The sequence below is a fragment of the Protopterus annectens genome, chromosome 3.part1 (assembly GCF_019279795.1).
Source record: "Protopterus annectens isolate FY-2018-M chromosome 3.part1, PAN1.0, whole genome shotgun sequence".
Taxonomy (NCBI): domain Eukaryota; kingdom Metazoa; phylum Chordata; order Ceratodontiformes; family Protopteridae; genus Protopterus; species Protopterus annectens.
Window position 1 is genome coordinate 1,341,543,115 of NC_056732.1, and position 19,625 is coordinate 1,341,562,739.

Below are 19,625 nucleotides of genomic sequence, written 5' to 3' on the forward strand. Positions count from 1 at the left end.
TCTTTTGGGGACCAAAAGAACCTTGAGTAGATTCCGGCTCTGAATGGTCTATTGTAACTGGCTGAATGGCTCTTTTGCAGTAGTTTTCAGATTTCTGACTCTGCAATCTCCCTTAGACCGGGTGGTACATCTGGAAGGGAACTTGAGGGAAGGGACTTTCCTCGAAAGGAATTATGTAACCCTTGGATATGATCGACTGTACCCATCTGTCTTGAGTGAGGGAATGCCAGGCTTCTGGGTACAGTGATAATCTTCCCCGACTGCCTCCAAGGAGGGACAGCCGGGCAACACCTCAGGGATGCTGAAAGGGCTTGTCAGAGAGAGGCTCCCTGTTTCCCTGGTTCTTCGGACCCCTCTGCCTCTAGAGCGGCGTCTGTTGTTGTTACCCCTCTGCCTCTAGGGGTAAACTGACCACGTGAATCAGCGTGACTCCTTGGGATTTACGGAACCACATCTTCCCACCCTTCTGTCCTTTGGGATAAGGTCTAGAAGGGGTGGAAAACGGACTCCAACAGCAGAAAGAGTCTTGCCGTCCTGCTCGCACCTGGTCAAGGTTTCCTTCACCTGAGGGCCAAAACAAAGCTGACCCATCAAAGGGAGAATTTGTGAAGGACGCCTTAAAGGGATCCAAAATCACATAGCCGCATCCAGGCTTGGCGTCTAAGAGCCACACCTGTACCTGCGGCTCTACTCGCTCCATCCGCAGCATAAGATATTAGCCGCATGGAGGAGTTTGCAATGGAATTGAGGGTTCCTAGCTGCGAAGCAATTTTTCTTGAGCCCCTGCAGCTGTAGGATCCTGAACTACTTCTCCCAGCTCCTTCAGAATATCTCTCTGGAGTCTGGTGAAGTGACATAGGTAATTCTGCGAGCGCATAGCAAAGGTCGCTGAGGAAAACATCCGCTTACTACCTATCCATGGTCCTAGAGTCCTTATTAGGAGGATGGACGGGCACGGAAGGATCTGCAAGTTCCTTTTGGTGGCCGCAGCCACCACCATGGCATCAGCGGGGACACCCTTAGTAAGGAATTGTTTGTCACTCGGGGCAGTGATAAATTTTGAAGGCCTCCTAGGGACTGGCTCTACAGAGTCAGGAGCTGCCCACGCCTTTGTTGCAATAACCTGCATAAGGGGTCGAAGGCGGAGACACCCAGGAGGTGGAGGGCCGAGATCCAAACGCCTCTAGGTATACTGACTCATCCTCAGAGGGATTGTTGGTGGGCCAGTTTCCCCTCTGTTTCAGAAGTTCTAGGATGTCTGAGAAGGAGACATCCTCAGAGGGGGATCTAGGGGATCCCTCTGACTCATCAAAGTCAGTATCCGAAGTGACAGACTCGGGGGAGTCTACATGCTTCCTCTTACAAGTCCTCTTCCTAGGAGGATCTCCCGAAACATCAGGAGAATCCTCGGAAGAGGGGGAAATTCCCAATGGGGAAACCTGAGGCGGAGGATCTCTGGGTCCTGTAGCAAGAGAAGTGCCAGAGATGTCAACAGGTACTAAAGAGGGAGGAGCTACGGGAACAGACTGCTGACTGATACCAGTGGCCAGTACACTCTTCATCACCTCGAATGCTCCCCTCCCAGGCAGGTCCGAGAGAACCCGCTCCGAAGAGCTAGGAACTCCAGGGGCCACCGAAAGGGAAGTCTCCGAGGCAGATGTCGGAGCCGAGCTCTAGAAAAAGTACAAAATAAACTTAAAACTATCAATAAAAGGTTTTTTTAGTAAAAGGGGCTTAAATCTCACAAAAGTGAATAACTTACCAGGAGCTGGTAAAAAGAAGACCTCCTAAGCGAAGCGGCAAACGAGATCTGGGTACTTACCGCCTTACATCATGGGATATGGGGCTGCCTCGAGCTGGTAAAAGTGACTCTCGAGCTTAGCAAGTGCCGAGTCGGAGCCGAGGGATCGGCTCCGAACCCATCAAGCAAGAATGAAGGCGAGATTGACAACTTAACATTAAACATTTAATATTTTTGTGTTCTTTTCTTATTTATTATTAAATATATTTCATAGGTTGGTACTAGGCTATCGGCCCCCTTGGGCCTATACAAGCCTAGCAATAACAATTCCCTGGCTATTTCTTCCCACAATATTTACTTCCCTAGACCCGTCTAACAGGGCGACTGACGTGATCCCCGGGGTGAATTTCCTATCTCCCATCCAATCCTCAAGGTTCCTTTTGAAGAGGGCCAAAGAGGCACTCTGCTTGACATGTATGGGCAGTCTATACAAGAGTCTGGGGAGTCTCTGGGTCAGGAACCTATCCTTCCAGCATGTTTTGTTCATTGTGATGACATGGTTTAGATCTCCCTGGAATGTATGCTGAGGGACTGCGATTTCTTTAAGTGTAGCATGTCCAGCAGTTCTGGGTTTGACATGGCCTTGTATGTTAAGCAGAGATCACCTCTGAGTAGATGATATGCGACAGAGTATACTGGAGTTTTTTTTAGATGGTCAGCACAGGGCATCTGCTTTAGGCCTGTGATTCTTTTAATGAGGTATTTCTGCAGCCTTTCCAGTTGTTGCAGATGTCTTGAGAGGTACATACCAAATGGGGCGTTGTATTCCATAATGGGTCTAATGAGGGATGAGTATAGTGGGACAATGACCTCCTTTTTTTTGTATGAAAAGCCCTTAGTGATGAGGTGTGCCACATAGAAGGATTTCCTGACTGTTGTGGCAATGTGGTTATCGAAGGTGAGACCACTGTCCACCTGTGTCCCTAAGTCTCTTATCACACTTTCGGTGTTTAGTGTACTGCCAACTATGTGGTAATTCACAGGTAAATGTTTTTTCCCAAAGGGGATAACTATACATTTCTTGGCATTGAGCTTGAGCTCATGGGTCAGGCACCAAGCATCTGTTTCTGTAAGGCCCTTTTGTAGAATATACACATCATTTGGGGGTTTCAATAATGGCTCCCAGTTTGCAGTCATCTGCAAATTTTGTTAGCCAGAGTCCCTTAATGTTGGCCTGTACTTCAGAGAAGTAGATGCCAAACAAGAGCGGTCACAGGGCTAAACCCTGAGGTACCCACTTGTCACTTGTCTGGAGCTGAATTTGGAGTTGGCTATGTTTTACAGTGTGGGTTCTGTCAGTAAGCCAGTTGGCAACCCATCGAGTGACATAGGGATTATTGCCCAGCTTAGTAAGTTTATCTATGATTCCAAAGTGGGGGATGGTGTCAAAGGACTTGGCAAGGTCCAAATAGGCTATGTGCCTTACCCTCATCCACAGCTCTGGAGACTGATTCAAAGAAGTCAATTAGGTTCAGGAGACAAGATCAACCCTTCTCGAACCAAAACTGGGTGGGGTCCAGTGTTTGAAGGTTGCCAATGTCTTTGTTTATAAGTTCCATGATAATACATTCCATGGCCTTGCAGATCAGGCTTGTCAGACTGAAGGGGCGGTAGTTCCCAGGATCCAAGGTGGATCCCCCCCCTTGTGAAGTGGGATAACTGTAGCTGTGCGCCACTCAGTGGGCATGAAGCCTGAGATGAGGCTATGATTAAACATGACACTTAGGTGAGGTGCCAGTTCATTTTGTAGTTCATGTTTGTAGTTCATGTAGTACACTGCCCGGGATGTCATCTGGTCCCACGGATGCTGTATTCTTAGCTTTGGAGAGTGCAGTTTCTACCTTTTTGGCCGTGATTACCGGAATTTGGCAATCTTTTGGTATTGAGATGGGCTGTTTAGGGGGTGAGAGATGGGTGAAGTTGGCACTGAATCGATCTGCCAGGATGCTGGCAATATCCTTGGGATCAGTATATTTAATGCCATTCTGTTGTAGCTCAGAGCAGGTCTCAGCATTGCCATTTAGATTCTTGACATAGCTACAGAACTCCTTGTGGTTGTCTTTGGAATCTTTGGCAATTTTATTTTCTTAACTAGCTTTGGAGGATTTTATAAGGGATCTCAGCTTCTTACTGACTAATGAGGGAGTTTTTTTCATCCTGGGATTTTCCTCTTTTCTGCAACAGTTTTTTCCTTTTGTTATAAAGTTTGTTTATTGCAGGGGACCACCAGCTTAGCTTCCTTTTTTTGGAGGAGAGTGTCTTGGTTCTATTTGGGATGGCACGATTCATGCACGAGTGCATGTGCTCTTACAGTGCCTTAGTGTAGGATTCAGCAGTCGAACTGTCAGTTCCCATCTGCATGGGTGTCATGAAGTTTGTCACTTCTGACTTGAGTAGCATGAAGTTGCCTTTGGAGAAGTTTTTTTATGGAGGTTTCCTTACTGAGGGGTGGGGGTTGGATGTGGATGTCAAGGGTGATTAGCTTATGGTCAGATCTGACCAACGAGGGGGTGACCATAGGTGTGGAGCATCGATTTCCTATGTTGGTAATGACCAGGTCTAAGACATTGGAGCCCCTGGTGGGACTATGCATTAGGTGATCCAGGGCATTGGAATTTATGAATTCCAAGAAGAATTGGGCAAAGGTGCTGGTACACAAGTAGTTTTCCCAGTTAATGGCAGGGTAGTTGAAATCACCCAGTATTATGGTGTTTGGTTGTATCTTAATATTTTCCAGTATGTTTAGAAAGGTGTAGTGAGAATCTTGGGGCATGGCGGGGGATCTGTAGCAAGCTACAATTTGGATTGCAGTCTTACCTAGTGTTAGTTGCACCTGGAGAATTTCAGACGCATTGTGTTGGGCAACTAGTCTGGTGGTGTGAATATTCTTGGTGAATATGGACACTCCTCCACCTTTAGTGTTTCAGTCCTGGTTTGGTGGCCAAAAAGTGTGGTAAGAGTTGTACCCTGGCATTGCAGGAGTGCTCTTTGGAGCCTTGAATCATGTCTCAGTTACTGCACAGATATCTATGTTCTCCATTTTTAGGAGTGCCTCGAGAGAGTGCATTTTGAGGTTTAGACTTCTAGCATTGAGTAGCATTACCTTCAGATATTGCATGCTTGTACGTGTTACGGTGGTGGTTTTGTCCTTTGAACTTTGCCTAAAAAGGGCAATATAAGGGTGGCAAGAGCCTTAGCCAGTAACCTGAATCCCAGAGGCGACAGGTGCAAACCATCTCTGGCAAAGCATTGTGTTCTGTCGATCATGTCATCCCAGGCAGACAGATACTGGATCCCCTTTCAATGACATGAGAAGCTTAGCCAATTGTTGAAGTCAATCATTTTGTCCTTATACTGTGGTATCATTCTGGGCGAAGGCAGGATGCTACTCAGGGTATGGTCATACCTGCCTGGGCCACATGATACGAGAACTCTTCCATGTCTCTTTTCATGTAGTCCAGGGAGGTATGTCTCAAGTCATTCACTCCAACATGGACAATGACAGATTCATATTTGCACTTTTTGTGGAGTGACTTGAGTGCAAGCGTTATGTGGTGGATCCTGGTACCCGACAGGCAGCTGACTGTAATTTTCTCCTTGTTCAGCCGGGTGAGTAGGACATCAGTGTGCCTGACTATAGAGTCACCTATGACTAAAGTGTTGGGTACATTGTCTTGCCTTAAGGGCTGTTGTTGGGTGGCACACTGGTGTTGTGAGCTATGTGACACTTTGGTTGTGATTGGTGTTTGTTTGCATTTTAGCTTCGGAGGTCCTTGTTGCTTGGGCAGGTTACTGTTAAGGGCCTCCGCATACGAGGGTTTAGTGTTGCTATGTGAGGGTGTTGGTGGTGTGGGTTTAGAAGGGCTATGTGTTGCTTGAGGTATAGTGTGGGTGTTAACCTTCTCCTCTTGACTGTATAGGACAATCTTGGGTGGAGAGAGCTTTGCTTCCAGTTTGGCTATGTAAGTGCATCTCTCGCAGGTTGTAGTGTTGGGTGGTAGGAGGAGAGGGTTGTCTGTGTACATGAGGCAATTGCTGCATTGCCCCAGTATGCCCAGATTCACCAGTTGGACAGGAGAAATCACCGGAAGCTGACCCTTGGACATGCCTGGTTTAGTGCTTTTTTTTGTAAAGTACAAGAGCTGTTTTCTCTTACCTTAGCAAGGTACTTTGCAATTATAGGCTGTTTAGTGCCTACAATTAATTTCTCCTTATTAAACTTTTCATTGTGTCTGGGCTTCTAGAGAATAATTTAATCTCTGAGTGTACTTATATATATTTGGTGACAGCTCTGGCCACTCCTGAAAGCCTTACAGCACTGGCTAAACACCATTTGTTGTTGTTGTTGTTTGTCTTTCGGCTTTTCCCGGTAAGGGGTCGCCACAGCGGAACTCCAGTCCGCTAATGATTGGCAGTACATTTTTACGAAACGCCGAGGTGCCAGCTCGACGCCTAACATTCAACGAAGGCATGCCAAACACCGTTTGCATTAATATTAATTTCGCTCAGTATAATTGGGTACCCTTGCAACAGCCTTAAAGTAGCTGGCTTTGGAGTGTCTGGTGGTGGTGTAACTATCTTATAGTCTGGGCAAAAGGGGGGCATAGCTAGTAAATTTTTGCCAGCCTTTTCCATGTGTGTGTGTGTGTGTGTGTGTGTGTGTGTGTGTGTGTGTGTGTGTGTGTGTGTGTGTGTGTGTGTGTGTGTGTGTGTGTGTGTGTATGTGTTAGCTGTTTGGGGCAGGGGACATGAAGCATTGGTTTCACAGAGAGGGTGCTGGAGAACTTGGCTTGGACACTTGGCTGAGGTCTTGACCCTATAGCTGTACCAGTGGGGAGTCTTTCTGGGGGACTAGAGAGAGAGAGAGACAGATAGAGAAATCCGGATGCCAGACAGTGTGTGTTCCCTGTGGGCTCTTAAAGGAAATTGTGCTTGATGCAAAGAGCTGCATCTGGGAATACTGGGTGTATCCAATTTTATTCCAAGTGAACGTCCCTCTTCAGTGCCAGTGGTGAGGAATCAGGCTCCTTGATACCTGGCCCAGATTGGGGACATCACAGGAATGTTTCCAGTTTGGAGACTGTTCCTTCCTGTTGATAAACAGCACTTTTTTTCTCTTTTTGTACAGCCTGTTAATGGCAGGTGTCCAGCAGGCAGGTGTGCTCCTCCTTGAGGATCTTGTCTTGGTCCTACTGGGTACGGCAGAGTCAATACAACTGTACAGATGTTTGTATAAAGCATTAGTGAAAAACCATGAATAAGTGTCCATACCATCAGTGGGGGAAGGGGCTATGAAGCTTTTTATGCCGTCTTGTAAAAGGTTGTAATTGGCCTTAGAGAAGTTTTTAGTTTTGTTGCTGTTAAGGAGGGATTTGGTGATATGGTTACTTCAAACAAGACTAATTTGTGATCATATTTCATTAGGGAGGACCGCACGCTGGGATCAGTGCAACTGCTCCCCATATTGGTAAACACCAGATCCAGGATGTTTGAGCCTTTTGTGGGGGTGTCAACAAGCTGATCCAGGGCACTGGAGTTTAGAAAGTCCAGAAACCTTTGGGCAAGTGAGTTGGTGCTCGAATAGTGGACCCAGTTGATGGTCGGGTAATTAAAGCCACCCAAAACCAGGGTGTTTGGTTTAATCTTGAATGGCTCGAGTAACTATAAGTAGGCAGAGTGGGTGTCCTGGTTCATGGAGGGGGTCTTATAGCTAGCAATGACTTGGATAAGGGTTTGGCCGTTAGTTAACTGCACCTGAAATAGTTCAAGGGAATCATGCTGTTTAACCAATCTAGAGGTGTATTTATCTTTAAAGAATACTGATACACCATCTCCTTTAGTTTTCACGCATTCAGACTGCAGTCTGAATGTATGGAAGGAAATATAACCCTGTATGGCTGGGGTGCTGTCCACAGCTTTAAACCAGGTCTCTGTGACAGCACAAATGTCAGCATCTTCCAAGGTGAGAGATGTTTCCAAAAAGTGCAAATTCAGGTTTAGACTCCTAGCATTTAGGTTCATGGGTTCATAGTTAGGTACTAGGCTATCGGTCCAAGGGCCTAAGTAAGCCTTGCCAACAAGGTTCCCTGGCTTAGCCACCCGTGTACACCACCCAAAAAAGTTATTTTCCTGTGCCCCTGCAAAACAGAGCCACAGAACTGATCCCCGGGGTATATTTCCTATTTCCCATCCACTCATCAAGATTTTTCTTGAAGAGTGCTAATGAGGAATTTTGCTTGACATAGACGGGTAGCTTGTTTCAGAGTATAGGAAGTCTCTGGGACAGGAATCTATCCCTCCAGCATGTCCTGTTTATTGTGGTGACAAGGTTTAGGTCCCTAGAGCATGTAGTTCGGAGGGATTGGAATTTCTTTAATATATTAGGCAGAATTCTCCTCGGAGTATGCGATATGCTACAGAGTAAAGCTGGTGGTTTTTGAGACGGTCAGTGTAGGGCATCTGTTTGAGGCCAGTAATCCTATTTGTGAGGTACTTCTGTGGCCCTTCGAGCTGCTGCAGATGTCTTGTGAGGTACATTCCAAAAGGGGCGTTGTACTCTATAATGAGTCTAATGAGTGCCGAGTAGAGGGGAACAATGACCTCTTTTTCCCTGGATGAGAACCCTTTTGTGATGAGGTTTGCCACATTGAAGGACTCCCTGACTACTGTGGCGATGTGATTATCAGTGGAGAGACTACTGTCCACCTGGGTCCCAAGGACTCTTATCACACATTTTGCATTAAGCAGACTGCTGTTTTTGCAGTAGTTCATGGGTACAGAGTTTTTACCAAAGGGGATGACAATGCACTTTTTGGCATTGAGCTTGAGGCTATGCCTCTGACACCAGGCATCTGTCTCAGTGAGGCCCTTCTGTAGGATGTCCACAACATTTGGGGACTCGACTATGGCTCCTAGTTTGCGGTCATCTACGGTCTTCATTAGCCAAAGGCCTTCTGTGTTAGCCTGTACTTCAGAGAAGTAGATACCTTACAGGAGAGGTCCCAGGACTGAACCCTGGGGTACTCCACTTGTCACTGGTTTGAAGTCAGATTTGGAGTCTGCAACTTTTACAGTGTGGGTTCTGTCAGTGAGCCTGCTGGTAACCCATCTTGTGACATACGGATTTATACCTATTTTAGTGAGTTTAGCTATAATTCCAGAATGGGGGATGGTGTTGAAAGCCTTGGCGAGGTCAAGATAGGCTGTGTGAACCACCTTACCCCCTTGTATACGGGAATGACTGGATTAAGCCCCCCTTGGCTTGACCTAGGAACAAGCTTTAAGGGGAAGCAAATAAATAAAAAAGAACACTAAATATAAAGTGTTCCTCTAGCAAATAAATAAGTCCTTGTAGTACAGGCAACTGTGTATCTGGTTCTCATGTCTCTATGGAAACAATCTGATAAGGGGCAATAAAAACAGAATACTTCTTTCTTTCAATGCCTAGGAGATCATGTTTTCTGAATGCATTCAAATGTTTTTTTCTCATCTGGGAAAGGAATAAAGACACAACAAAAGACAGACATCACTTAGTGGAAATAGAATCACAAGCTGTATCATGCATCTTAGCATGGATAATTTTCCTTATAGATTAATCAAAGTCTGTGAGTGTGGCTGTCAGTCTGGGACAATTGTTCCTATTTGGAGGGTTAAACTTCAATATTTGAAGATGTACATATTTTGTGTGTTAGTTATGCTAATAGATTTTAGGGGTGTTCTGTTTTTTTTTTTTTGAGGGTTTTCACTAAAACAAAAAATGTTTCAAGATGTTACATAGGTTCAAATTAATATGATAAGAAACAAGGGTATAAAAGATCAACCTGCTAAACATTAATGTATGCGCGTATTACAAAACCTGAAACTAGATATGTAAAAAATGCTGTTACATATAACAAGTGGGAATAATTATTACACATAACAGGTGGGAATAATAACTTCTTAACATAGTGACAACACTTTTCATATTATCTTTAAATGTAAATGGTCTTACAGATACACACAAAAAAGAAAGAGTAGTGAACTAAGTTAAAATGTAGAGTGCAAATAGCTATGCTACAGGAGACACATTTAGAAAGAACTGAGCATGTGAATTTGATAAAGAAAGGGATTTCAGGATGGTTATTCAGTGGAATATTTGGAACAAAGGAAACGGGGAGTACTTATATTAACTGCAAGAGGATCTCCAATAGTGATATAAGAGTGAAAAAAAGATAATGGTAGCGTTGTAGTACTAAGGGGCTATTGGCAAGGGAAGAGGATTACATTGGCATGTATTCATATTCCACCTAAAACTGCTATAATGGAGCTTAAGAAAATTCTGGGAGAAATAATCAGCTTTCAGTAGGGAATAATACTTACAGGCAGTGACTAGGCTTTGATTTGCAGTAGTAAGGGTATATCTGGAGGGCCCACAATGGAAAATATAACAAAAGAGGGTAGATTTCTGAAGCAATTTATGAAAATATTTGGCATGGAAGATGTGAATTTTGTAGTAGGAGTTGGGAGTGAATTTTATATTATTGAGTTGGGAGTGAATTTCATATTATTCCCCCTGTACAATTTATGTTATATTTAGAACTATTGGCAAAGAAAATAAGGGACTCAGAAATTCATGGATATACGTGGTATGGTAATCAAGAAAATCTGGCTTTATTTGCACATGATATTGTTTTATACCTGATAAAATTAGAAAGGACATGTCAGTGTTGTGGAATATTTTGAGACAGTTTCAAGTGTTTTTGGGATACAAAATTAATAAAGATAAAACAAAGTCAATAGCTGTGAAATATTTACCCACACACAAATTGGTTCAACAATACCCATATTTATGGGGACAGGATACAATGAAGTACTTAGGAGTATGGATTAAAAATTATTCTGCTGTTTAAGTGTATGTGGAAAGAGACTAAACAAACAATAATATAAAAACTGAAAAATTGGAAGCTCTGTTTTATGGATATGGACAGCAAGATACAAGCAGTCAAAATGTTTTTAGTTCCTTTAGTTTTATACACAGGTCAGGCATATTTTTATCAACCAGAGGAGAAGTTGTGGGCAGCAATTAATAAAGAGGTGAAGGATTTCATCGGAGAGGGGAAGATGGCAATTGTCAAGTGGGATAAGATGATTCTTCCAATAGAGCAAGGTGGCTTGGGATTACCTGATTTGAAGGGGTATTTCAGAGCTACACAGTGAAGCCTCCTATACATATCACAAGCAGAAGGCTATAATTCAAAGTGAAAAGGGATGATGATGAAGCAGGGGGAAGGTCAAGAAACAAGGAGAGACTGGGATTTTAGATGCAGATTCTTACGGAGAATAACAATAACCATACAGAATATTGTATTCCAAAAGTTTTTTAAGAATTAAGCCAACACGGGAATGTAGAAAGAAGATTCTGCCAATTTGTTCTTGTCACATTGCCTAAAAAAGGCCTAAAAAATGCACTATGGGGGTGTCAAGAGCCTTAGCCAGTAACCAAAACCCTAGGGGTGACAGATGAAGACCAGCTTTGGCAAATCATCAAGGTATGTCAACCATGTCATCCCAGACTGACAGATACTGGATCCCCTCTGAATGACACCAGAAACTAAGACAATTGTTGAACTCAATCATTTTTTGTTTATACTGTGGCATCATCCTAGGTGAGGGCAAAATGCTGCTTAAGACTAGGGACATACCTGCCTGAGACCATAATCAGACAGCTTGGTCATCTCTCTCTTCATATAGTCCAGTGAGATATGTCTCAAGTCGTTCACACCAACGTGGACTATGACGGAGTCATAACAGTATCTGTTTTTGAAAGAGACATCTGTGTGTCTCAGAATGGAGTGACCTATGACTAAGATGTTAGATTTTGTGTTATGCTTTAAGGGCTTGTTTTGTGAGACACTGTTGTGTGAGGTTTTGTGTGTACACTGTTCTGCATGTGATGCATTGAGTGAGGCGTGCTTGTGTTTGAGAGTCTTTGATGTTTGGGTAGGCTTCTGGTAAGAACCTCCACATATGCATGAATATGTGTTGTTTCCTATGTACAGGGGGTGATGTGTGCATGCTGACAACCTGCTCAGTGTCAGATGTACTGACTGCTGATTGAGAGTGCCTGGATTCATTGTTCTTAATATAGATGCATCACTTGCATAGTGAATTTGAATGAGCTAGAATAAGTGGGTTTACAGCGTATATGAGACACTTGCTACATTACTACATGATGCCCATGTCGACCAGGCTGGCTGAAGAAAGTGTGGAGAACTTTCCATCCATAGTGCTATATAGGTTACTGTGTTCAGAATAGGGTAGTGGACAGGAGGAGAGGTCAGGACATGAAGGACTACTTGGTGGGATTATGTTAGTACTTCAGACGTTATGCTGAATGTACCTGCTGACTGAGAATCACAATCAAGCAAAGGCGGCTGAGGAGGAAGAGCAGTGTATTAAGGGGAAAAGTAACAGGTGAAACGTTTGCTTCTATAACCACCAGCAGTATTCGCCTCTGGGCAGCAGTGCACGAAGATGTGCAATGCACAAACAGGAGAAAACTATTTAACTTAGTTTAGCCAATACTACAGCTCAAGACTGAGCCCTGATCCAGTACCCTTAACCGGATTAACCCAAACTGTACACTCTTGCCACGAGGGCATGGGGGGGGGGCCTCTCCAAAAAAGACATCCTGGTTTTAGTGCTCAAATCAACAAACAGAACAGGATTCAGCAGGTCTGAATCCAGTCTATGCTATAGCCTAAGAACTGCAGCAGCAAAATGCAGTGTACAATATAGCTCAGTATAGAAACGGTAGATAAATCAAGTTTAAGTATAAGCAGTCACCAAGTGCAGAAAAATACAGTTAAAATAACTTGGCGTTAAATGTCTTCCTAGTACAGGTGGAGTTGGGGACACATGAGGAGTGCAACATATAGTCTACCAATAACACTGTTCTATATATTTATGAATTAAGAACTTATGATTTGTTTTATTGGAAATTACTACTGCAAACAGCAAAACTGACTGCATTAGCACACACTTTTCCAAATCTGAGTAAGTAAGCCAAAGCAAAATGATTCTCTGTAGTTGAAAGCTGCAGCACATAAAAATGATCACAACTTCAGTTTTAAATGAGAAAAAAAAAGAGTAGTAAATTATGCGAGGCTGCACTTACCCAAAGAGTGAGCCACATCATAATCCTTTGCTCTGTAAGTCTTCACAAGGCCTGATATAGGGTAAGACATCCCATGACTAGGAAAGAAACATGATTATACACTAACATATTTCAATTTAAAGCACTTTCATTACTGTGTCTAACAAAGTGAAAGAAAGCAGTTTCAGAAATAGTACCATACATCCATACTTGCAGTACTATGCGATGGATCAAAAAAGTAATATCATGCCATCTTAGTAAACACAGCCCCTTCTCCAACAAGCAGTCCCAATCCAAAATTCCAATGATTCTCACATAGCTCTCAAACTCTTAGTTCAAGAAATCTGGACAAAGTCTAAAACAATGGGGGGGGGGGGAAACAAAGGCTCAAGAATAGGGACAGATTGTAAATATTGCTCTTATAAACTTAAAAAGTTACTCAAGTAGCACAATTTGTGTTAGCATGCATTTTCTGAATTATATGAAGTCTGAAACTCAAACGTATGTCATTATGTAGTGACGTACATCCTCGGTGATTTGGAAGAAAATCACATATTTTATGAGGAACACACCAAAAATATGAGGAGAAAACCTGGACAGTTGAGAGGTATGCTTCTCCATCATACACACACACAAACACACACACACACACACACAAACACACACACACAAATATATATATTCTCTTCCACCATGTTGTGTGGCCCTTCTACTGCCAATGCTATAATTTATCTCTAAGAATCCAAATATTTCTTGCAATGATATCATCCCTCCTCCATGCACCCTTTAACAGTCCCTCACTTCCAACTGACAGCTGGAACTCTTACATAACTTATTCTCCTTTCTTGTATGGTATCTTCTCGATCGTGTGACAGAATGGCCTTGCTATGAAGAACTACTGATTTACCCCAAATGGCACTCGCTGTTCAGTAAGCATATTACTTCTCCTTATGACATAACTACCCTTCAGAGAGAGGACCAATACCAAATACCACCCTGTCAAGTGTGAATACTTTCTTACTAATGGATAAGCTGTGAATCCTAATCAATAACATTATATTCTGTTATTCATTGTATCTACCCTTTACAACATTGCCATTTTCTACAACTTCTGAATTAAAAATCCCAGGGATGCTGTTCTTTGCAGTTACCACTCCAAATGAAATAAAAATGTCCTCATATAAAGTTCTTGGTCTAACCTCCCTTTATCTGCTAACAACACTCCTACTTATAGTTCTCATTTTTTTAGATTTTTTTTCTGGGAGGAATGGTGACAAATGACTTGCTTTCAGTCCTATTACATTTCTCCATGTCTCCCCCTCTGACATTTCCTAAGGTGAATACACATTAACTTTCATTCATCACTGCAGGGTTCTAACAGGTCACTTCACTTATAGTGTACCTTCATCTAGTGTCTTCAGAAAATGGGACATGCAGAACTCATGGTTTAGGTTCACTGATTTACAGGTAGTTACTAGGCATGAGGTCCAGGAGACCATTATGAAGCCTACCCTAAAACTCCTAATTGTCCCAAGGCACTGACAGTTTAAGTGAGTTGTTTAAAGTCACACAGTGGGCTAACAAAAGTGGAAAGATTCAGACCCTGTACCCTTGGAAGTCCATTAGCAAATCAGAGCTTTAGTGCACCATGCTAATTGACAGACAAATACACAACTACAACCCACAGGGAATTTGAACACAGTACACTTTGCACGAACACTCATTTCACTTACAGTCTGAGGCAAATAAGCAAAATGTTTCAAACCCCGCACCCTTTACACAGAAAGCGCAGCATTAACTCCCTGTAATAACTAAACTCTTAACTTCAAATGAAGTTTCACAAAATGTGTAGAAGGGCACACAATTTCTTGTTTTTAACACTGAAGTCTCTTGCTTTGCACTCTAACACTCCCTTATGGCTTTGTATTATCTTCTTCATCTGTTTAACTTTTATAAAAAAAAAAATAAAAATAACTGGGTAAGCTCACTGGACACTCAACCCATTTTCAAGGGATGACCAAGAAGGAATGGCTGTTTAACATGTGCATAATCACACAGTAGGCAAACAAAGGTTGTGAAGATCAAACCCAGGACTGCTGTAAGGTCTAGGTTTAGCAGTACAAGAAATGGAAGAGTACTGGAATGAAAAAAAAAAAACCTGGCTCTGACACAGAAGAACAGAAATCTCCTGGACTTCTTAGTGATATTGATGTGCAAGTATACATCCTGGAAGTCCAAAGAGTGCATCCAGTCTGCCACTTACAGACATAGAAAGACAGACTAGACCATGAGCAGCCAGAACTTTGTTTTCAATCTGAAATGGATAAGACTACTGAGTTCTAAAATGGGTATAAGATCTGTTGTTTTCTTTGATATACAAAAACCCTTGAACGGTACCTGGGCCCTTTTTGTTGTCTAGCAGGATATCACAGATTGTTCTTTTTCTTAGGTAGCTGATGACCTCTTCTCTGGCCACAGCCATCTGATGGCAAAGCACGCCTAGAAGTGGATGGTATGGTGGACAAAGAGGAGAGAGAAAAAGGGTATGGTGCGGGCTGTGGATATAATGTCTCTTAACTACTTGTCCTGCATGATATCCTTACACTCAGGAAACTGGAAGGACAACTGACCATGACTGCATCCAAAGTGGGACAATTGTGCACGTCCTCAGGGGTTTTGTCAGTGGACCTTCCAAAGGGAGAGCTGTGGAATCCTTTATTTTTTTTGCTTAGACCTTACCTGCAGGTGCTGCCTATGATGGAAACCTTGACAACTGTGCTGTCCTCTATCGCAATACTATTCATGTCTTGTTTTGACTTTTTTAGACCATAGTTTCTGAGCACTCTCCTGAATGTGGGGAAAAAGACCTGCTCAGGAATGAAAAACTGATGCCAACAGTCATGAGTATCTTTCCTTACTGCTCACTCTTCCAGAGCCTAGTCTTCATCTTAGGACTGAACGTCTCAGTGTGCTTGAACGGGGCACTGGGGAAGAATGTCTTCAGGTCCTCAACAAAGTTACAGTGGCAGAGCTAGGCGCACAAACAAATTCCTGCCCCAGCTTTTAGGGTCACTCCGTGAAGTATGTTACGAACTAGTCTCATAGGAAGTTACTAGTCTATTGGCCCTGAGGCCCTTATAAGCCTAGCCAAGAGTTTGGCCCATGTTTAGACAAATCAGCACCCAATGCCCCTGTCCAGCAGGGACATGGCTGGAATCCCAGGGATGTATTTTATATTTCCCAACCAGTTATCCAAGTGGGGCTTAAAAGGGGGTAAAGAGGTACTCTGCTTGACGTGGAGAGGGAGTCTATTCAACAGGTGGGGGAGTTTCTGGGACACAAATCTGTCCTGCCAACAAGTCCTATTGATGTCACAGACCAGGTTGAGGCCGCGCATGCAGGTTACTTGAGTGGAAATTGACCTGAGGATGTGCAGCAGTCCAATCAAGGCGGGGTCTGTATGAAACTGAGTAGAGGGATAGGACTTTTAGCCTCTCTGTGTATGGTAGACTTTTGAGGTCCTGGTTTCTCCTGGTGAGGAACCTGTGTGGTCTCTCCAGTTGCTGCATGTGCTTTGCGAGGTACATCCTAAATGGGGCATTGTACTCAATAATGGGCCTTATAAGGAAGAATACATGGATATTATGACCTCTTTGTCTCTGGATGAGATACCCTTACTTATGAGGTGGGCCATGTAGAAAGCTTTCTGTACAATGGAAGCAACATGGTGGTCAAAAGTCATGTTTGTTATCAATCTGGGTGCCCAAATCCCTCATGACTGATTGTGTGCTTAGGACGTTATTAATGTGATAATTTGTGGGGACGTCACTCTCTCCAAAGGGGATGATGATGCATTTTTTTGTATTCAGCTTGAGGTCATGTTTCTCGCACCAGTCATTTGTTTGGGTGAGACCCTCTTGGAGGATGTTCACGTCACTAGGGGAATTGATGACAGTGCCCAGTTTGCAGTCATCTGAAAACTTGGTCAGCCATAGCCCACTGGTTTTGGCCTGCACCTCAGAAAAGTATATCTCAAATAACAAAGGCCTCAAGACCGAACCCTGGGGTATGCCACGCGATATGGGTATACTGCTTGAAGTAGCTTCCCCTATTTTGACTAGGTGGGTTCTATCGGTGAGCCAGTTAGCTACTCATCTAGTAACATATGGACTGATGCCTATTTAAGAGAGTTTATCTATTATTCCCGAATGTGGAATAGCGTTGAAGGCTTTGGCCAGGTCAAGAAGAAGGTGTGCACTGTCTTCACCTCCTCCATGGCTTTGGTGTCTGTCTCAAAAAAAGTCGACCAAATTTAACAGACATGACCTCCCCTTGACGAAGCCAAACTGTATGGGATCAAGTGTTTGGAGGTTGCCAATGTCCTTGTTAATGAGGTCCATGATAATCCATTTCATGGCTTTGCAGATCAGGCTAGTTAGGCTGATGGGTCTATAATTTCCCGGATCGGTGGACACTCCACCTTTGTGTAAAGGGATGACAGTCGCTGTCCTCCACTCAGATGGGACAAAGCCGGCCCTCAGGCTTTGGTTGAATGGTACTGCAAGTTCTTGCCTGAGTTCATGTAGGATACAGCCTGGGATGTTATCGGGTCCCATGGAGGCTGTATTTTTTGCCTTTGAGAGAGGAGAGATGACCTGATCCCTAGATACAAGGAGACAGGGGCAGGTACTGGGAATGTCCTGATTTACTGATGGGGGAGACAGAGGGGTGACATTTTTGCTGAATCTGTCAGCCAGCAAGTTTGCTATATCTATGGAATTTGTATATGTGGTGTCCTTTCCACCAGTTCTGAAGAGATCTGGGTGATACCTTTGAGATTACAGACATAAGTGAAAAAGGCCTTATAATTGTTTCTAGTAGATGTGGCGAATTTGGACTCAAAGTTTGCTTTGGAGGATTTCACTAGTGCTCTTATTTGCTTGTTTAGGCTAAGGAGAGCTTGCTTCCAGTTGGTCACCTGCTCCTTCTTGGTCCTGGACAGCAATTTATTTTTTTGTTGTTATAAAGTTTATTTATTGCAGATGTCTACCAGACAGGTTTACTCTTCTTTGCGGAGGATGATTTAGTTTGGTCAGGTATTCCTGATTCTATGCTTCTATATAAATGTTGGTATAGTAATTTGGTATAGTTTTGGATACTGGTGCCAGTTCCTAGAGAGGGGGCTGTGAAGCTGTTTATACCATCCCTCAGGAGGCTGTAATCAGCTGTGGAGAAGTTTTTTGTTTGACCCTAGCTAGAGGGGGGGGGGGTCAGGGGAGATGGTGACTTCGAACGTGACCGCTTTATGGTCAGATCTTACAAGGGAGGATGATACTGCAGGGATGCTGCAGTGGTTACTCATGTTGGTTAATACCAAGTCCAAGATATTATGACCTCTTGTGGGGGTAGTGACTAGCTGTTCCAAAGCATTTGCACTGACAAAATTGTGGAATCTCTGGGCATTTGTATTCTGGCATGAGTAGTTCTTCCAGTCTATGTTTGGGTAGTTAAAGTCACCCAGGATCAGGGTAAAGGGTTGAATCTTGATAGATTCAAAGAGGTCTAGACAGGCAGACTGGGCATCTTGAGTCAGATTTGGGTGCTGGTAGCTAGCTATGATTTGTATAGGGGTCTTGTCAATGGTTACCTGCACCTGCACATAAACAGGGGTTTCAAGGAACATGGGTACCCCATGGCTAAGGTAATGCAGATCAGTAGGGAGGTTCAACCGCTTTCCAGAAACAATTTACTCTCATATAAGAAACATCAATTTCAGAGGGATAATCAGGCTCACCACTACTTAGTAGAAATACCCTTGAATTTTTGGACATGGTGCAATAGCACTGGGATATTCTTTTGGCTGATGATAAATCATGTGACATGTTAGGGGATAAATGTTCATTTTCTTTTTGTACAGGTAAAACACTGGGGGAGTCATTTTAGCTATTACAAATGCTATATGCCTATGGAACATTCTATACAGGCTACACTGGAGGGGATGAAAGTTGTGGGATGTTACCGCTGTGGACACTGCTCTTTTTGCAAACACATTTTTCAGACTAAGGAATTTTCCAGTAAAAATACTTTTTTCTATTAATGTTTCTGCCAATTGCAGCAGTGATAGGGCCATTTACCTTGCAATTTGCTCATGTTCAGTTTTTTATGTTGGCCAAACTTCTACACCCACTAAATTTCGTATTTCAGAACATCTTAGCAACATTAGAAATAAACGAACGCTTTATATAAACATACCATATTTATTTATTTATTTTACATTTGTTCACCGGGAAAGTCTGGCTGGGCATGTCCTTTTTCAGCGGAGGCCCGGGGAGAAAAGCTCCAGTTAGTGCATATATATACATACATACATGAATAACATCTGAATATGTAGGCAAGACATATCAAAGTACAACTGGCATTAGATGCATTGCATAACTTAACTGTGAGTTATATACATCAGTAAAGGATTAGATAACACCAGAGTGTAGTACATTGAGATATAGTGTATTATTTTCACAAGTGTTATATAATCTAATAGTACACTAGCGGAATTTTATGAAAGAATGAGAAGATATAGATACTAAGAGAGTGAAGAGGTAGCAGTATATGCCAAATCAAAGTGTGTGTTAGCAGAATTTAGGCAGTGGTGAATAAAGTAGGATATTAGAAGGTCGGTTAAGTTATGATGTT

At 43.1% G+C, this 19,625-nt stretch overlaps 1 protein-coding gene across 1 annotated transcript in view; it reads right to left on the reverse strand.

The window, feature by feature from the left end:
* ADHFE1 (alcohol dehydrogenase iron containing 1) overlaps positions 1 to 19,625 on the reverse strand; it is a 1,104,832-nt gene that overhangs the window by 465,605 nt on the left and 619,602 nt on the right. The window contains exons 11-12 of the mRNA XM_044067374.1: positions 12,957 to 13,033; positions 8,810 to 8,823 (exon numbers count right to left, since the gene is read on the reverse strand). Of these exons, the coding sequence (XP_043923309.1) occupies positions 8,810 to 8,823; positions 12,957 to 13,033 (91 nt within the window). The remainder of the gene's footprint in view (positions 1 to 8,809; positions 8,824 to 12,956; positions 13,034 to 19,625) is intronic.